General features: G+C 43.0%; 1 protein-coding gene across 1 annotated transcript in view; it reads left to right on the forward strand.

Annotated features, from left to right (window-relative positions):
• The window catches only part of LOC311189175 (vasoactive intestinal polypeptide receptor), a gene marked incomplete at its 5' end in the record, with an annotated part of 122,811 nt that overhangs the window by 93,585 nt on the left and 8,942 nt on the right, over positions 1-20,284 (forward strand). Inside the window, 4 exons of the mRNA XM_084260759.1 lie at positions 11,613-11,766; positions 13,880-13,940; positions 16,351-16,420; positions 19,372-19,463. Coding sequence (XP_084116885.1) covers positions 11,613-11,766; positions 13,880-13,940; positions 16,351-16,420; positions 19,372-19,463 — 377 coding nt within the window. The remainder of the gene's footprint in view (positions 1-11,612; positions 11,767-13,879; positions 13,941-16,350; positions 16,421-19,371; positions 19,464-20,284) is intronic.

A 20,284-nucleotide genomic window follows, 5' to 3' on the forward strand; every position in this document is an offset into this window, starting at 1 on the left:
TCTCACACCAGCACTTTAAATTTTTCTTCACCAAAGATATTAAGACACTGCTAAGATTAAGATCTTAAAATGGAGAAAAAGTGGGGAGAGAAGAGACAAAGAGACTACAGCTACTTTCCTTAATTAGCAGAAGCCCCAGTGGTGGAAATATTACCCAAATGTAAAAAAAAAAAATAAATAAATGCCTCAAATATGCTTTGAAAAGTCAGTGCCAGCGTTAAATTAAGAATTTGGCAACAAGTTCAGTGAATAAAGTGTGTGTGAAGTAATGAGATGCTATTAATAATAGGTTTGGGGTGTTAACTGCCCACGGTGGCAGCAGCCATGAGCATGGGAGATGGACTAACCACCCACACAGACTGTTTTAATGTTCTTGTTTGTATTTTGAAATTGTCCAGAGATACCCATCCAGGAAGTGTTTTCTAGAAAAGAAGAGATCTCCACCTGCCTAAGCGCTTGCTGACATTTATGAAGTAGGTGAAAGTTATCTCATAAATGCCACAGGGAGAGGGCCTGGACACAGGTCATTGCTATGGAGCTAAAGGCAAACAGTAACTTCCTTCTGTATTGGGGAGATAGTAATTTACACCTGCCCCACTTAAAGCCTTGGTTGCTGCTCTGTACCCTATACCTGATTCAACCACAGGGCTTTCAGGAGCAGGTAAGGTATAAAAGAGATTGGGAAGAAGGGTTGTGGTGCTGGGACCTGAAGCTCTGCTTGTGGATGTGGCAGAAGAAGGAAACATGAACTTCAGTTCTGAGTTTGGAAGAAAGGGATGTGCAGTAATGGAGTGAAGTGAACACTGAGTGTTAGAGAAAGTAAAGGTGCAACATCATCGTTCTGAAGGCAATGAATGACAGTGGAGAACAAAGCTAGGCACATGATGTGTGATGCTGGAGGCATGCCAGTCTAGCAAGTGAGGAAGGTCCATGCCATGGGATTGGGATTCTGCTTTAGAGAGGTGGGGTTTGTAGTAGAAAGTGGGAGGAGTGAAGAGAAGAGGCTGAATTTCACCTCTAGGTTGGCCAACATAGACATCCCTACACAGAAGAGAAACAGGATATTCACCAACTACTCCCACCACAGAATCAACAGGAAGTGACAGAGGGAGAACTTGATGAGAGCTCTGGCTGGGCTCCCTCACTGACAGGTGGCCACAGGCCAGGCCCACAAAGGATGGATGAAGTGACCTGTTCCTCTAAGGAGAAAGTATCAGATTCTGGGTTTTACCCCTTCTGCTTCTTGGACCATTCATATCAGGCAGCCTTTGAGAGGGTCTGGACCGTGGAGACCAAGCTCTAACATGATTTTACATTTTTACTTGGATGAATTATCTTCTTGTCTTCTCCTTTACCCCTGGAAATAGCCCAGGAATGTAGACAGAAAGTCAGGCTGTGGAAGAGTTCTGGAGCAGCAACTTTCTTTGCATAAGTGACTCTATTGTGCCTGACACAGCAGTGCCCCAGTCGTGGGCTGGCACCTTAAAGCAAAGCAATATTGCCAATAATGAGAGGAAATGTGGCAAGTGCAGAGAAGGGTATTATTAAAACTCTGATCACCTTCTCTATTCCATTGCTGCCTTGTGGTTGATTTGCCTTATTCCAGACGATGTGTTCAGAAGTGCTATTATTCCGCGACTGATGAGCATGAAATAGGGACAAGTTACCCCATTTACCAAGATAATTCTATTTTTACATCTAAAGCCAACCCTGAGTCATCTGACGCAGAGGCTAGACCAGCTAGAGCTAATCACCAGCTCAGAAATGCTCACAAGTCTGCCCCCAAAAATCAGACGAGTATTCCTAAGAGACAGAATAGAAAGGCCGAGTCCCTCAAAGACTGGTGGTTACATAACCCCTGTTAAGATCAGTGGAAGAGAAATGCTTAAATAGCCTTGATGATCACAGTCATGGGGTTTAAACTTGCTTCTTGTGTGAGGAAAAGCAGACATAAGAGCTTCCTACTGAATTCAGCAGATAGGGTTGTGTTTGAGGCCTGCGTGGGAAGCGGATGAGGCATAAGGTGCAGTCATGTGGACCACTGGTACAGCTCCATTGCTTTAATAGACTTTACAAGGTTTCTGCAAGTGCCAGACCTGACCCTGCCATGCTTTGTTGTGTTCCAAGCCATAAAATAGAAGTTATTTCGTATAACTTCCATATTAGCAGGGACAGACTTTTAAATGCATCTGCTATTTTCAACTGGCTTTCAGCTGGCATCGAACAGGTGGAAAGCATAAAGAATGGCCAAGGTTATCTCATGGGATTTTAAGGACCATATGGGTTGAGTTACTGCTAGAGAATTGATACTCTAACCAGGGAAATTATATTCTATCTGGGTTCAGTAGTGGCCCAGCTTTTGTGCAAGTTGAAGTGGTAGCACAGAAAAGAGACATAGAGATTGAGCCCAATGGTTTCTTCCTAATGTCTCTATCCTTTCACAGTCATGATGGAAGCAGGCAAGACATACCATAGAATCATAGAATGGTCTAGGTTGGAAGGGACCCCAAGGATCATAGAGTTCCAACCCCCCTGCTATAGGCAGGGCCACCAACCTCCAGGCCTGAATCTACACAAGGTAGCTTGCTGTAGTGTGTGTGTGCATGTGTATAGCTGTACAGCACAGTTCATCGCTCTAGAAATAGCTTTTCTGCTTGATGAAAGCAGTAACACATCAACAAGCTCAGACACAAATCCAGGTTATAATGGTTTAATAAATTGCTCAGTGACAGCTGACATGGAGTAAGTATTCCAGTGTGTGCTCTTAGGCAACGATGGCTGCATGAAAATGTGATGCATAGTGACCTAGAGGAATGCAGGTTAAGATAAATTCAATTAATTTCCTATTGCCAACGCTTAAAAGAACTCTTGCATAATGTTTCTAGGGCACCATTAATACACAGGAGCATGTTAACAGGGAAAATGTATGTTTGAGGCCTCTTATCCCTGTGCCTGAGATAAACGTTGACTGTGAATTCAGTTACGTTGATCCATCTGCCATATTTTTTATAAGGGCAGAGAGAGCTGAAGGGTCCATCAACAAGACATAAGATTGTTATTCCCACTGAAGATCTTGAAAGGCAATTTTTTTCTTTCTTATAATTCCTGATAGGTGAGAAATTGCTTTAAGTGAGGCTTTGAACCTGACAACTTTAGGACTCCATAAACTAAAGGCAATGTGTCACAGAAGGAATTTTGTTTCTATCAACACAGCATTTTAAGAATTTATTTAGTCAAATTTCTGTATATTTGTAGATAATGCTAAGTCCTCAGCACCCAAAATTCCCATGTATCTTCCAGGAAAATTTGCAGAGCCATCCACTAGTAGAGCAATTTATCACTTAAAATTACTCACTTCCCAGGCTCTGTGATAGGGAAGGAAGAAGTCAGCAGCACCCAATTGATTTAAGAGGAGATTTCTTGTTTGAATAGACCTCGATTCCCTTTCATGGTAGAGCACAAACCTTGTGGAGCTTTTTTATTGCTAACCTATTTGAATCTAGTCCACAATGCAATTAAAAGAAGGAAGAAATGAAACTGATGGCTTTTTGCCAGCCAGTCTTGTTTGTTTGTTTTGAATTTTGGGGTTTTTTTTGTTGTTGTTATTACACAAAAGGTTGGGTGTGCTAAGGGTAAGTTAACACTTACTTTTCTTTTATTCTTTTTTTCCTTTTTTTTTCCCATGACTGAGCAAATTGGTTTGACCTAAGGGCTCAATATTGGAAGAACAGCATCACACAGTAAGAAGTTGTCTTATTTCTGTCAACAATTGCCATTGACATCATGCAGAATTTCTGCAAATTAGGCTTCCAGCACAAAGCCCTGTTGAAGTCAGCAGGGCCTTTGCCATTGTTTTCTGTAGGGTCAAGCCATTACTCTGTGTAGCCAGTTGTCTCTGCAGAAGGCTTGACACAGTAGCAGGAGGCTGAGATAACAAATTGCTATTCACATTTCCAGTTTGCCACGACAGCTTCTGGAAATGTCTTCTCTACTGCAGTTTCTCTTGCAGGAACATGGAGGTTTCATGCTTTCTTGCTCTTCTGTTAACACCATCTAGGTAGTGAAAAGATTCTATCTAAAACCCAATAACAGCCTTGAGCATGGGAATGACACAAGAAATAGACCAAAGCTATAAAGATACACCATTATCTCTTAGCCCACTCCTATATCCACTTCTCCCATCAACCATTTTTTTTCTCTCAGAAAGTAACCAACCTTATGAGAAATTTTATTCCTTATAAGAATATGTCTTAAGAAAGACAATGAAGTGCTGGAGTGTGTCCAAAGAAGGCCAGTGAAGCTGGTGAGGGGTCTAGAGAACAAATCCTATCAGGAGCAGCTGATGGAACTGGGGATTTTTGGCCTGGAGAAAAGGAGGCTGAGAGGAGACCTTATCACTCTCTACAACTACCTGAAAGGAGATTGTAGTCAGGTGGGTATTGCTGTCTTCTTCCAAGTGACAAGTGATAGGACAAGAGGAAATGACCCCAAATTGTGCCAGAGTTTGGATATTAGGAAACATTTCTTCACCAAAAGAGCTGTCAGTCATTGGAACAGGCTTCCAAGGGAAGGGATTGAGTCACCATTTCTGGAGATATTTAAAAGTCATGTAGACATGGCACTTCAGCACAAGGTTTAGTACTGGGCCTGGCAGAGTTAGGTTAACAGTTGGACTTGATGATCTTAAAGGTTTTTCCAACCTAAATTATTTTATGAGTCTGTAAAATCAGGGATAAATATCCCATGAAAACCAAAAACATGTTGGAAACTAAGTCTGTTCTGACATCTCCATGCAACATGCACATACATTAATGGACAATGCATAGCTATGAACAGTGCTGTACAAATTTTAGGTTATAAAATGGTTAGGAATTTTTCAGTTGTATGAATTCCAGTGCCACGATAGTGAGATGGGGAACTGATCACACTGGTGTAATCTTACAAACAGAGCAGTTATTTGTTTTTTGCATCATCACTACAGATTACATTATACTTTGGATAAGGTGGCCATCTCAACAGAAGAACTGGGATAGGTCTCAATCTTATTTAGGCATGTGGGGTTGAAATCACCTCAAGATTTAGACTCCTGAGTTTAGTTATGATTGTAAAACGAGTGTCTAAAATGTCATTACAGTGACAGAGATGTAGGGTTAAGCAGGTCCTTGAGCTTGAAGACCTTACTTTCAGCATCTCACAAGCAGGTGGCACTTGTTCAGTGCTACCCCATCTTCCAGGTGTGCCTCAGCAACAGAATCATGAGTGAGATCTATAAAAAGCTTTTAAATAAGGTCAAGGAGGCTTCCTTGACCAGGATGTGGAGAAGAGCAACTGTTGCTGTGGGCAAATTCAGCATGAGTCACTCAGCAGCTAGCCCTTCAGATAGGTCATATCTTCTGGGCAGCATAAAAGTGCTGGATAACTCTGTTACTGAGGAAATGAGTTTTCATCTGTCTTCTCTTGAAGAGGCTTGCAGAAATCTCTGAGTAAAACTCATACCTTAATGTATCTTTAAACTGAGTTACATATGTCTTGGTGCCCTACCACAAACGAGACCGATGAATGCACGTGTTGGTTGTGTGTGTGTGTACCTCCCTCAAAACCTGAGACCAACTCCTGTCCAACTAAGATGCTTATATTGAGCTAGAGAAATGCAGCATCTGGTCAAGACTGACAAGCCTTAGCAGTTATTAATGAGGAGGAATTCCTTGAGCAGAGTTAATATCACTGAGGAGTGTGACATACAGGTATTTAATGCAATGACAGACACAGGTCTGAGTTACTGTCTCTAGCATCTGAACTGCATTTTTATAGGTGGGTCAGCTGATCACTATGTCTGTTTTATGAGAAGGATGTTTTTCTTAGGCCTAACATTATTTGAAATTATGAAGTGGTACTAGGCCTGGGGAAGAAGCCTGGCTCAGTATTCTTTTCCCCACCCTTATGTCCCTTTTCTTTGCCTCCTTCTCAGAAAGTCTGATTGCATCTTGAGTGCATTCTTCCTCTGATCTGACCAAGTGGGTTTTGTATTTTACAGTGGTGGTAGCACATGTATGTGTGCTGCATGCTGGCTGTGGGTAGTGGTGCTGCTTTTCCCAACATTTCATAAAGCTCTGAACCCAATCCACTATTGACACCCTAAATTTTTACCCAGCTTCTCAACTAAACCCATTTTAACATCAGAACAGCTTTCTAACCAACTATTCCTTGTCCCTGCTGGTCCATGTCCTTGTTGAAAGGACAGTGTACATTCCTAAGGATCAACAGCTCATTAAATATTTGTCTTTAAATGACTGCAAAAAGTTCCCTTCTCTTTGAAAGCAAACATGGTTTCTTTGCCTTCTCTGTTGCCTTGCTAGGCAATGGGTGCATGCTTAGTGCAGCTCTGTCTCAGAGGGAAACAAGTTCTTCCCTTTTCAATCCCAAGGAACATGCTTTGGCAGGGGATTGGAGTCAATCTCTGGAGGTCCCATCCAACCCCTACAATTCTGTGATTCTGTGAAATGCCCCACATTCTGAAATGAAGGTATTTCTTTGAGATCCATAGTCCTGGTTCCTATCCAGAAGGTAGACATGCACACCCATGTGCAGGGAATGCTAAACACCCTATGGCCAGCAAGACAATATTTTGCAGCCACTTCATAGAGGGGTGAAGTAAAGTAAAAAACAATGAAAAGGATTTTGAGGATTTGCCCACATTTGAGGAAATGACCCTCCCAGGACAGTAGTACAGTGCAATATATCTGTTTTTCCCCATTTTGCTATCTCAGCAAGGATTCTCCATAAAGGGCAGATGTCTGCATTCTGATCATGGGCATCTCATGCCTTTTAACTGTCTGCAAATATCACAAAGATCAGCAGAGGAAATTCCCATCCTTCTGAAGCAACAGCTGGAAGCTCAGCACGATACCCAGCAGTGTCTAAAATGACACTAGCAGTCTACTTTTAAGCAGCTGGCTTTTGCACACTGCCTTACTTTTAGATGGTCCTCAGTTAATCAGTTGTAAACATAGATGCTTAGGTGGTTTGGCACATGAAGACAAGGTAGGGTTGGCCCATACAGTAGGTCTAAGACATGCCTCATCTCATCCTCAGGTAAACTTCTATAATAATCAAGATTAAATTTTCTTACTGACTCTGAGGAATTTAAAAGGAAACAGAAAAGGATTTGTTGGGTCAAAGAGGTTTCCATTCCTCACTGGCTGGAGGCAGAACCCATCTCTGCAGTTGGCCACCAGCAGCACGTTTGGAAAGGGAGGGAACCTTCATGGGAAAGGGAAATGGTCTGTGTCTAATGCAGTCCCAAAGGGGGGAAGCAGACAGGAGCCACTTGGGTAGATGTACCATCCACAAAGCCAAAGAAGACTGTACCACTGCAACATCTTGTTTGGAGATGAGCAGGGCAAGGACTTTGAAGAAGAGCAGGGAAATAGACTGCTATAAATGAGGCAGTGGAAAGGGAGAGAATAAAACAAATCAGTGCTGTAATGCTTCTTTTCCTGCTGAAAATGCCTTTTCTAAACATAGTCTGTATTGGTCTTTGAACACTGACACATCATGAGGTCTGCTCTTTATGAAAAAAAGTCTTCTGTGAGATGTAATAGCTCATCTCTGCTTAGTGTCTGTCATCTAAAGGGTAAAGCGCCTTCTGTAAATGTGGATTTTATTTCCCTGCATTATTACAGCCATTGTGAAGGTGAATCTGATCGATCAGGAAGGTAGAGCCCCATTACCATGTGCCACATGCAGTACGGCCTCTGAAAAGCCAGGAAGGGCTGTTTTCTGAATGTGTGGCTGAGTTGGCTGTCAGAGAGGATTCAGTGGAAGAACAACACTGCAGTCAACAGTGAAGCTGCGTCTCAGAAATACCTGATCTGGTTTAAACTTACCAATCCAAGCAACAATAACAAGAAGCCTGGGCAGTGAGGAAGTACCATGAGTTCATACAATCACAGAATTGCAGGGGTTGGAAGGACCTCAAGAGACCATCAGGTCCAACCCCCCTGCCAAAGCAGCTCCCCAGCTCATATTGCACAGGTTGGTGTCCAGACAGGTCTTGAGTATCTCCAGAGAAGGAGACTCCACACCCCCTGGGCAGCCTGTCCCAGGGCTCCCTCACCCTCACTGGGTAAAATTTCTTCCACAAGTTGGTGCAGAACTTCCTGTGCTCCAACTTGCAGCCATTGCCCCTTGTCCTGTCCCCACAGACACTGAAAAGGGGCTGCCCATTTCCCCCTGCATCCCATACTTAAGATATTTATAAACATTAGTAAGGTCCCTCCTTAGTCTTCTTTTGTCTAGGCTGAACAGCCCCAGCTCACTCAGCCTTTCCTCATAGGGGAGATGCTCCAGGCCCTTCAGCATCTCCATAGCCTCTGCTGGACTCTCTCCAGGAGATCCCTGTCTTTTTTATCCCAGGAAGCCCAGAACTGGACACAACACTCCAGGTGGGGCCTGACCAGAGCAGAGTAGAGGGGGAGGATCACCTCCTTCGACCTGCTGGCTACACTCCTTCTGGTACACCCCAGGATCCCATTGGCTCTCCTAGCCCCCAGGGCACACTGCTGGCTCATGGCCAACCTGTCACCCACCAGGACCCCCAGGTCCTTCTCCACAGAGCTCTTCTCCAGCAGGTCATCCCCAGCCTGTACTGATACAGGTGGTTAATCTTTAGGACATGGCATTGCATCCAAGCCTGTTGTAGTGCAGGACATTCCCATGCTGCATGGGATCCCTGGCTGCACTGCATTATTGCTGTGTCCTCAAAATGATGCATAAAAATCTCTTTCCTCCAGGTAAATCAAAAAATGCCTGGGGTGGGGTGTTGGCAACTGCTCAAATAGCTGAAAATAGCTCAGCATGGAGCAAAGAATTGCTCTGCTACAGGTTTCAGAGAAGAAATTGCCAAAATCCACTGCTGCCCATGTACATGATCCAGCTCAGGGTCACCATGTTAGGGAAGGAGGTAAGGCCAGAGGCCAGCACAAAACCAATAGTTGCCATTCCTGGGAGAAAAGATGATGGATACAGACCTGGGGCTTCTGCTGCCATAGCCTTAGTTCAACACAGCTTCCTCACTGTGAAAGCAGTAGCTCTGTAAACTTGGCTGGGGATCCCCAACAGGAGATCTCTTAGGCAGAAATCACGTGCACTTGTCTGTGAGCAGCCTTCCCTGGTCCTGTAAAGTACTGAAGTTCCTTGTGGCATGCCCCAGCCTCATGCCTGAGGGAGCTGGGCCTCTTTAGCCTGGAGGAGATTGAGGGGTGACCTCATCAATGGCTGTAAATATGGAAAGGGTGAGAGTCAGGAGGATGGAGCCAGGCTCTGCTCAGTGATGGCCAATGGTAGGCCAAGGGGCGACAGGTGCAAGCTGGAGCACAGGAGGTTCCATGTGAACATAAGGAAAGACTTTTTCACTGTGAGTGTGATGGAGCCCTGGGACAGGCTGCCCAGAGAGGTTGTGGAGTCTCCTTCTCTGGAGACATTCAAACCCACCTGGATGTGTTCCCATGTGACGTAATCTAGGTGATCCTGCTCCGGCAGGGGGGTTGGACTAGATGATCTTTCAGGGTCCCTTCCAACCCGTGACATTCTGTGATTTTCTGATTTGGTAGCACCAATAGAGCTGACTGCACTCCCACCAGCAAATCCCCACTGACTGCAGACACACCGAGCAGGCTCTCAGGCTTTGGGCAAGGGAAATGAGGTGTGTCGGTGTCACAAAGCCATATGCACACAATAGATAGCAAGGAGAAACAAAGAGGATAGGGATGCCACAGGGAGGATGCTGCTGCCCTTGTCAGCTCAGGTCTGTGTCACCTTCCCTCCCTGGGAGTTAACTGCCTGCTCTGCCTCCACCTTCCCCCATCAACACCCTGCAGCAAGTCTCTGCTTATGCCATCTGCCTCACAGAAGGGAGCTGATGTGCATAGAAATTGATTAGCAGGAGCCCATGAGGGTCCCCAGTGTGACATACTGGCAGGTGCTCAGGGAGGGTTGAAATAATTGTGAGCGATCAGTGGGGACAAGTCCCTCTCCAAAACATTTGGCATCAAGAAAACATGTTCCCCGCTTCTCTCTTTAACCAGTGTGTTTCATAGCAACTGTTTTCAGCAGGAGACAGGAGCCAGGAGGGAAGTCTTGAGTTTGTCACTGGTGCAAATCAATTATTGCTTTAAATTCAACATATCACATGTGCAGATCAGGGAAGAGCTGCTATTGAAAGAGTGTTAAAAGCCACAGTCATGTGCCCCTGTCCCAGAGCAAGTGGGGAGTATGACCCAAGCAGACTCCCTGAAGGCAAAAAGCCTATTGCATTTCAAGGATGCTTAGACAGCATGGATGTGGGTATTGCTGCAACCAATGATCTCCTGTAAAGCCAAGGCTGGATCTGATACATCACATGCTGGGTCAGTGGCCACGTACTTCTTTGAGCAGCTGATTTCTGCCTTCAGGTGTTCTGCAGTGTGCTTGGCCCCTGAGCTGCAAGGAGATATTCCTCATTCCTTTTTCTTTTGTGAGGTGACTGTTCAAATTACCTGTGCTGCAGTGAAGTCTTCACACAGCAAGTTACTGTGTTTAATTATTCATTTCCTGAAGCAAAAACAATCCTTCTTCCCTTTTCAAATCTCTCCCCTTGCAATGCAATCAAATCTGTCCATGCTCATTAGTGTCTACCCTGTTTCTCCTCCTTATCTTTTATTTTAAAAATATGCATCCCAGTCCTTCTCTAACTGTGTATTCATAATTATCTGTAGACTTTGCTTTCTTCAAACCACAGTCTCAAACTCCTTCATTTTTGCAGGATCTACCATGCTGTGGAGTGATTACAAATGGGCTTCCCTTTCAAGGGCTACTTCACACAGATTTCTATGTTGTTTTTTTTTTTTACCCCAGGGAGTCAGCTTGGTCAAGTCAAAGGTTTCATTTTGCTTTGGGTTCAGGGAGGCTGGTAATACAATGACAGTAGTCCCAATTAAGAAAATCCCACCCATTTTTGCTGGTGCAGATCAATTCCATCATTCTGTACCAAGGGTTTGTGGGCTGCACTCTACACCAGTTACTGAGCTGGTCTCAGTTCAGAGTAGTGCCTTTATGGAGGGTTCTTCTGGACCAGTGCATTGGTTTTCTTCATAGCTCAGCCCCACAAGCCCTTCTTGGCAGAACAGAGAGGCTGGTACATCAGGGCAGGACCTTCTGGCATACTCACTAAGCCAGCTTCTTAGAGATATACACCCAAAATCTACACAGAGCAGAACCATGCTGGTAGGGGTCATGCTCCAGCATGTCAGCCTTTCACTGCCCTATTGAGTTTCCAAGCTTGAGTGTATCTCTAGGCTCACACAGTCAAACCACATCCAGACCTGATCTGAGCTGTTTTTTTCTCAAGGATGTCCACTGCACTCCATGCAGGGGTTAACACATGCTGCGAATGTCCACCCAAAGCAAGCCTGGTAGGTCTTCTGGCTTCTTACCATAGAGTTCATTCCATGAGGGCTCCAGTTGCTGTGAAAAGCAGTACCACAGATACACTCAAAGCAAGGTTTACTGCTCATTCGGTGTATTTACTCTGGACACATGCTGCAGTTCACCACTGTTTGTTTCTTCTCTTCCAGGTAGGCTGCAAAGCCATGATGGTTTTCTTCCAGTACTGCGTCATGGCCAACTTCTTCTGGCTCCTGGTGGAGGGGTTGTATCTTCACACCCTGTTGGTCATCTCCTTCTTTTCAGAGAGGAAGTACTTTTGGTGGTACATCTTGATTGGCTGGGGTATGCATCTTCTCAAAACTGAATGCCAAGAGGTGATCCTGACAGGCATTTTTAATGGCCATTTAATCCACAAACCTGAGGGCTCAGGAGGGGCAGAGATGGGGTATACATGTTACTGTGCTACCAAGAATTGTTAGTGCAACCAGGAGCAAGATGAAGTGATGGCCAGGGGGAGTTTAACAGCATTAGCCTAAATCTTCAATGGAAAGGTATTGAAGAGCTTAGTTCCTGCTGGGTTAATTGATAGTGGAGCACCTCAGGGTCTTTAAGGACCTTGGGCCCAAGAGTCCTCATCGTGTTTATGGTCATTTAGTGCTTTGATGTCATATATTGACCTTAAACTGTAAGGATGGAGCTCCACAAAGCAGGGCTCCTGGAGTGAACCATACATGTAGTCCATCATTCTCTCCTTTTCTTACTGAATTCAGGCTAAGGAGCTATCCTGAGATCCTGTCACCAGTGTGCTAATGCTGATAGCCCTGTGCTTGCTGGGTTTGTCATTCCTCCAGCTTTAAAGTGAATTCGGTCTCCCAAACATAAAATAAACAGAACACGATAGAATAACACAAAATATAAAATGAAATTTTAAATAAAGGAAAATAAAATAAAACAAAATAAACCAAGCCAAAATAAAATAAAATAAATAAAATAAAATAAAATAAAATAAAATAAAATAAAATAAAATAAGAAAATGCCAAGGAACACAGAATTAAACTATTCACAAAGTTGCTCAGAGATGAATTGCTAATGTATGCAAATGAATCCTACCAGATCAACTTCTCTTCTTTCTCCAAAGAGGAAACAGAACTCTTTAATGCTTTTCCCCTTTAAACCATTTAGCCAAAGAGTTATATATAAGCAAAATGGCCTTCTACTGCATGCTCTCTTGATAGCTGAAAATGAGAAATAATTAGAGCAGGGAAGAATCTTGAAAAGGAAAATGAAGATTTTGTCATGTGCAAGGGTCTGCCTGGCCTCAGGATCCGAGCAATTAGCCATAAAGTAGCTGCCATCCAAAGTGACAGGAGTTATGCTTCAGTTCACACTGCAGAAGACAGACAGTTCTCCATGATATAAGCATAAGAAGAGATGAAGTTAGCAGCCCTTGTTTCAGATGTGCTTAATCAGGTCAGACCTTCTTTTAATGTGCCTCGTGCGTAGACACCCTCTCCTTCAGCACAGTAGAGCTGGTGGATTTTAAAGAAGCTAAAGATTTTAAATCAAAGGAAATCTCTGGCCCTCATCACGTATTCTGAGGTCACTTGGGTGAGAAAAGGCAAATTCAAGAATATGACAAGTGCTTGAAGGATTTCTTGGCCTTTCAGTCATCTGTCATTTGCAAGAACTTCAATGATAGATCTGAAATGGGTCACTCAGGAATTAATAATTTGGGCACACTTGTTGCAGTTCTTCCTGGTTTTATTCCCATCGTGCTCAGAAATCACAGGTAATATGTGATGTGCAATGCTGGGGCTATGGCAGAACAAAGTGACATGTGCTTCCTGGAGTATTTTCAATCCAAATCTAATCAAAGGTAAGAGACAGGGAAAAGGCACACCACAAGGATGCAACGAGACCACACTAGTCAGGAAGAAGATTAGGGAGTGAGGGGCAGAGAGAGGTTCATCTGGCCAACTACAGACATCTCCATTAGAACATGCTACTCCAGGCCTCCTTAATAGTCAGTGGAGATCCAGAAAATACAGTCAAGGAAATCCAAGGGCATATTTCTTTTCCTAAAGCAAGCACCTAAAGTAGCTCAGATGGCCTTTGCCATATACATATAGCTCCCTCTCCATGCTAAAATAGGCCCTGCAGTGACTGGTTTAGATACAGCAGCTTTGTTGCATTTCACCAGCAGAAGGGTTTTTTTGTTAAGTGTTGCAACAGGGAGATAACCCTCCTAGGGAGCAGTTGCAGAAAGCTTATCATACATGGCCAGTGGGCAACATGTTGCTTCTTTGGCATGTGAGCATTGAAAATGTGAAGCATTTGCCCTCTCGTGAGGGAAGTCATCACCTCAGTCACTCAGGAGAGATGGAGAGTGGGGGGAAACAGCCCTGAAAGCATTGATTATGATTTCTGACAGTAACACCATCTGTTCTCTCGTCAGGTGCCCCCTCTGTGTTCATCACTGCTTGGACTATTGTCAGGATTTACTTTTCCAATGTTGGGTAAGCCTATGGACATAATTCTCTTTCCTTCCTAATTCTTCCTTCACTATCTCCAAGGAAAGCCCTGCAGATTTAGTAACCCAGGCATCCTGCCCTAACCCCAGCGGTACTCAGAGCAGGGACAAGGCTTGCTCCTGCCACCACCAACTGGGAAACACCCCATGGTCTCCCTGAAGACATACATACAGTTGATGTCAACTCTAGGCCAGTCACTCAACCTCTTTGTTTCCCAACCCTTTGGTCAGGGGAATGGCAGGGGATTTGTGGACATACCCTGATGGTCTCCTTTGGCCTTGTGATGCTGTGTTTAACTACAATACCAGCTGAGCTGCACCACTTTCAGAGAAGATCTTGGCATCCTGCAGAACTGACCCAAAAAATACTCATGCAGCAGATAATTAATAAACACACCCGTTAGCTCTCCCATAATAAAAACTCTAATAACTTTTTCTTCCCCCCAGGCAGATTTTAGGATCTGCTTTTCATCCTCTTTAACCTAACAGCTGCCTTTGATACTTTATATAAGAAGCAGATAAAATACTGCTAAGCAAATGAGGCAGATTATTAGAGCTGTCCAAGGATACAAACAGGATCTGATCCTTCTTCATGCTTTCACTTAAGCCATCGGACTCTAGTATTTGAAAAACACTCCAGAGAGTTATGGGATCACGTGTTTAGTGTCCTCACTGTGCCTGCCCTCACTTCTTGCGTTTACAGCATATGGGTAACTGCATTTTCTGCCATGGGTTCTCGCTCTCCAAGTGCCTCCTGATTTGTCCATATTGCAATAAGAGAAGCAGCTCAGATTTCTCATTGCATTTTTGATGTATAGTCATGCTAACCCATTTCCTGAGGGCTACTGACTTATTGTTTCACTCCATCTGCATAAAACTCACCTTATTTACTCTGTGTAATAAATAGCCTCTACAACATAATAGAGGCTGAAGGATTTGACCAGTCTGGATAGCAATTTTTTTTGCTATATATTCCTACTCAGCTCCAGCCATGCTTAATAAAAATACAGGCTTCTTTGTATTTTCTGGAGGCTTTAAAGCTCTATGTTTTTGTGCCAAGTAAAACAGGGTGTAAATTTACAGGATATGCTAATGCCTAACATGTTGGGGGGTTTTTTTTTGGCATACTAAAATTACCTACAGAGACAAATTACAGGAAATTAATCCAGATTAAATAAAACCTAATTATGTAAAATTGGTTAAACAACATTAAGCCTCTATTTAAACATTCTAACTCCAAATTAAAATGACCTTCACTCAGACTGCCTGAATTTATTTTAAAAATGAAGTGCACTTTCACGTAATTAGGGCCACTTTAATTCTAAATGAAAGGGCAGCATGCACCTGACTAAGTATCAGCATCTGTATCTGAGCAATTTGCTCTAGGCTCCTTTTATAGCTAGTGGAGATTTAGTCAGTGTGGTCCATGGAGTGCAATTCTTTTCATCTTAAAGTTGATGTCTCAATAGGTCTCACGTTCTGTGCCCTAAAAGTGACAGTCTTCATCTACCATTGCTTGCACTCTCAAGGTTTGGAATTGGGTGAGCTGAATCCAGGTGAAATTGTCTTCAGTGGGTTCCACTAATCTATTTGAAATGGAATTGTTTCAAATTGGATCGTTTTTCTTGAATGCTCTCCTAAAAATGGACCTTTGGTCACTTGACTCTTCTGAGGTCTGTGGATAAAGGTGCCCCAAGCAATAGTAGTCCTTCCCATGTCATTCCTATTGTGTCATTTCTCTGTTGGCTTTAGGATGTGGTGCCAGATATCTAGGTGAATGGTGGGTTGTGCAAACAATCACCGTACTATTGGGTTGGAAGGCGACTCAAAGCCTATCCAGTTCCAACCCCCTGCCATGGGTAGGGACACCCCTCACCTGCCCAGGTTGCCCAAAGCCCCATCCAACCTGGCCTTGAACCCTGCCAGGATTCCAGGGTCAGCCACAGCTTTCCTGGGCACCCTGTGCCAGGGCCTCACCACCCTCACAGGGAAGAATTTCTCCCATATATCTAATGTAAATATATGCTCTATTAGTTTAAATTCTGACTTCTGATTTTAATAACATTTCCTTTGCAGCAGACCTCAGTGTAGGAGAAACAAAGCAAATCCCTCTCCTCCCCCATATTCACCCTGAATAGAACATCTTCTAGCCCATTCCATTATCAAGGGGAAAAGAGTTCACAGCATGAAATCTAGGGCAACTGGTACCTACTAGTGCTCAAAGCTACCACAAAGCAAGCCTTCAGCCCTTCCCAGTGTGTGTACACTAGGTTTGGTCATCTTCACATGCCTAGCATGGCAATCTTTAGCATTGAGGGAAAACACATACCTGAGAAGGTAGCATAGCTTCTTCCTTGCTGTGCTTAATGTTTAAGTCTGGTTTTGTTTCTTTTTAGGTGCTGGGAGGAAGTAGTGGAATCCCCGTTCTGGTGGATCATTAAAACTCCTATTTTGGTGTCTATTTTGGTAAAGTATCAGCACATTCTGTTGGCTGCAAAGCCATCTTTAATACTAAGAGTGGGTGGTGAAGGGGTGTTGAGAAGTATCCAGCAAATGCCCATGGAAAATGCATTGACAGATAAAATCCCACTGTATATTGAATGTCCATTTTAGGATGAGGAAGCTAACCCTACAGATAAACATATTTGCCTTTAAGCATTGACCATGGGAAAAGCTTAAGTAGACAACAAAGGTGGAGCTTGTTTGATATAATTCTGACCACCTCCATCTCAGTTAGTTGCCCTTGGCACTCCTCTTCTGTAACCATGGGTTTATGTAGCCATGGAGGAGGTTAGAGATCCAGGAAAGGCTCATCTTGTCTAATGAATCAATGAATGTCTAAATTAGATCAGATTAATCGTGCCATGAAGGTTTTTGTTTCTCTGAGCTGACCGTATGCAGAGCCCAGGATGACTTGTTCAGTTGTAGATGTCAACACCATAAAATAAAATGGGATGAGTCCTACCATAAATTTCTACCTAGCTGAAAAGAGGTTATTAAAAAAAAGGTTAGATGAATTCTTTGAGATATTTGCCTCTTGTTATAGCATTCAGGACAAAGTTGGATTCCAGCACTGTGTTTTTGAAGTAAGTTCTTGAGAAACTGGGCTAATTTGCAAAGAAATCAGTAATTCCTATCACAAACACCGTGATACTTCTGATGAACTCTGGGTACTTCTATCCTCGTGGAGTATTACATGTTTCCTCTGACAGGTAGCAAGTCAAAACTTAAAATCAAATGAATTCAAGCTAAACTTAACTTTGAATTTTCTTAAATGGAGACAAGTATGTGGGAAGGGAAGAAAAAGAATCCAACAGAAATCAAACCAAATATATGTCTTTTTAAATAGAATTCTTATCTTAGAAGAATTCTGTTTATTCTTCTTATTCCACATACATTATGACCTTTACAAGAAGCCTTTTTTTTTTCCTGCAGCATTTGTCATGCAGGGATTCCAAACTGAAACAGTTTGAGTGATTACATCTTCCTCTGTTCACCTCAGTGAAAAGAAACAAAATACTTAGATGACACATCTCAAAATATTTATATCATCATATAAAGCTATAGATAGTATTTCCCTTTCCCATGATAACCCTTTGGTAAAGAAATACCCTCAGATCAATGAGTCTGTATTTTCTTTTGGCTAATAAATCATTCCCTCGTTACCAAACAAAATTTACCCAGCAATCTGTGATTTTCCTTCTGCAGATATCACATAAATCTGTAACAAAGGAAGGGCATGATAACCACTATCTGATGAACAGCAGGTTTCATCAGGGAGGAATGCAACATTTTCATCACACCCATGGGAATAAAGCATAGGTCTCCATGGAAGGAGATACTAAGCCCTGGGAACAGATCAAGTGCCTTTGACTATGCTCTTGCTTGTTTATACTCTAGATTGAAAAATAAACTAAAAAACTTCTCCATAGTCTGATAGCCATATCTTCTACCATGCAATGCTAAGGCTGTACTAAACCTGTAAATCATGCTCCACCTGACTTATCACTGCCCTGTGCCATGTTTGCTTTTGACCACAATGAGCCAACAGAGTCAGGATTCAGCACATGGCAGGAGAGTGGGAAGCAGCTCCAATCTTACCTTTAGTGCTGCCACTTGTGTGCTATCAACGCTCATTAGAGTAATTGATCTAGATAATACTGTTTTGAAATGATAAATTTTACTTGCCACCAAGTCAGACACAAACCATTTTTATAGGCAAATAAATATGAATAGAAGCTATGATAAATGGCATGGGATAGATAAAAAGTGATTAAGCAATACATCATAAGCAAGAAATACAATTAATTTCCAGTCACTCCTAGCCTTTGAAAAAAAGAGTGAGTGTCTAAATGAGAGATGTGTTTCAGTCCTTTTAGTTCACCTGTTGTTGAGATAAATGTAGGAATTGCTGGAGGAAATTTCCCACTCTGTTTTTGCAGAAAATCAGGTTGGCTGGTTAATACAATTTCTTCCAGCCTTTCAGTCTCTAGAACGCAGAATCATTTGTGCATTTGCTAACTATGAAAGGGTAAAGAAAGAGGTTGTGTGCCAAAATAAAACTAAACTAAACTCACAGAAATCTGTCATCACTTTCCTATTGTAAATGATGCCCGAAGAACAGCATATGATTCAACAGATAGGACCTTGAGAGCAAGTAGATTTTCATTCAATTCATGCCATCTACTATGTGCCTTTAGGAAACTGCCATTCCTACCTCAAAACCTTTGGTATTCAATAAGGTTAACATTGCTTGAGTATGTTGGTGGAGCTCTTTGAGATGTTTCTGAGTGAAAAACACCCTCAGAAATCCAGGTATTAGCTAGACTCCTCTGCTGTAATCTTGTAGGAGAGAATGTTTTCTGCCGTTCCAGTGAAGCCTATCGCTTGCTATACCAAGGTCTTCAGCTTCTCTCCAGAGAAGACATGCCCAACAGCATTGAGTAGAGACCTGCTTGAGTGGATACTGCTTTTGTGTTTCATTTTGGTTTCCTTGGCTCGCCACTTCACTCTTTGACATGCTCAGCAGCCGGTCCCATGTCACCGTCTCCTGAGGGCTTTGACGTCCGTCGCTCTGCTAACTCCCAAGGCTCTTTTCCTACCCTGTCGTCGGCGCTCCCCCCCCGCGCAGCAGGACGTCGTGCATAGCTGTGCTCTATGGGTTTGACATCATCATACTTGGGATGTATGACACAAAGTCCCAAGCAGGCTGATGTCAGGCCCAAGATGGCTGCCATCCTGTGTCGGTTAACTATGTGCTCCCAGAGTGGGGTTCTCTGCTCATAGCTTTCTAACAACAGCTTGCTCCATGGCAAAAGTATTGCAGTGAAAGGAATTCCCCTCTACTAATCAGCTCTTTTCACTGGAAAAAAAGACTGATTCTTTTATTTCTCTCTCCTTTCTCCCCGACCTGGCAGGTGAACTTCATTCTCTTCATTTGCATCATCCGTATCTTAGTCCAGAAGTTGCATTCCCCAGATGTTGGACACAATGAAACCAGCCAATATTCGTAAGTCCTAGGCTTTTTTCAACTACATTGCATGCTTTTTTGGGAACGCTGTTTGGCTTTTAGTTCATTATTGCATCCATCTGCACTGATCAGAATCAAGTTAATCAATTAAAGCTGATAAGAAATCAGGAAATGGGGGCATTTTCTAAAATGGCTGGGCATGGTTTATATCAGTTTGAACAGACAGGCAAGAAGGCTTTCTCCTGGGATTAACAATGAAGAAGTAGGAGCAGCAGTAATGATCATGAAACAAAATAGGCTTTTTTGCTGTCTGGTCAATATTTATTGGATTCTGAAGGCAGAGGGACCCTGATGGAGAACAAAGATTATCTGTCCCATGCTTTAGGGTTTTTTTTTCCTGAACTAGTTGCCTTCCCCTCCCTTTTTCAAAGAAGGAGAGATCTAGAAAATTACTATATTCACTAGAATCTGTGGCACATTTTCCTTATCCTAAAGCAGACCCCTAAATTAGATTGGATCAATTCACCACATTTCTCTTCACTGTTAAGAAGCAGCACTGTCTCCCAAAGTTTTGCTTGACATAATGCTTTTATCCCAGGGATATGAGGTTGACCTTACTGGGGCTTTTTATAATGAACAGCATACAAGTGAGATCAGCATCTGTCTCAGCAGCCAAGACTGGTTTTACTTGAAGTATTTTAAGAGAGTAAGAAATCTGTCTATCTGCATGGATTTATATTGGCCTCAATGCAAACCAAATAAAAAGTTCAGACTGGATTATTTTTGAATCTTGCCACTGTCCTGGCTCAGCATTTCAACTATCCAGGATATTTATTAAATTATTCCTAGGAAAGAAGTGA

The sequence above is a fragment of the Gallinula chloropus genome, assembly GCF_964237585.1.
Source record: "Gallinula chloropus genome assembly, chromosome: 2".
Lineage (NCBI taxonomy): Eukaryota > Metazoa > Chordata > Aves > Gruiformes > Rallidae > Gallinula > Gallinula chloropus.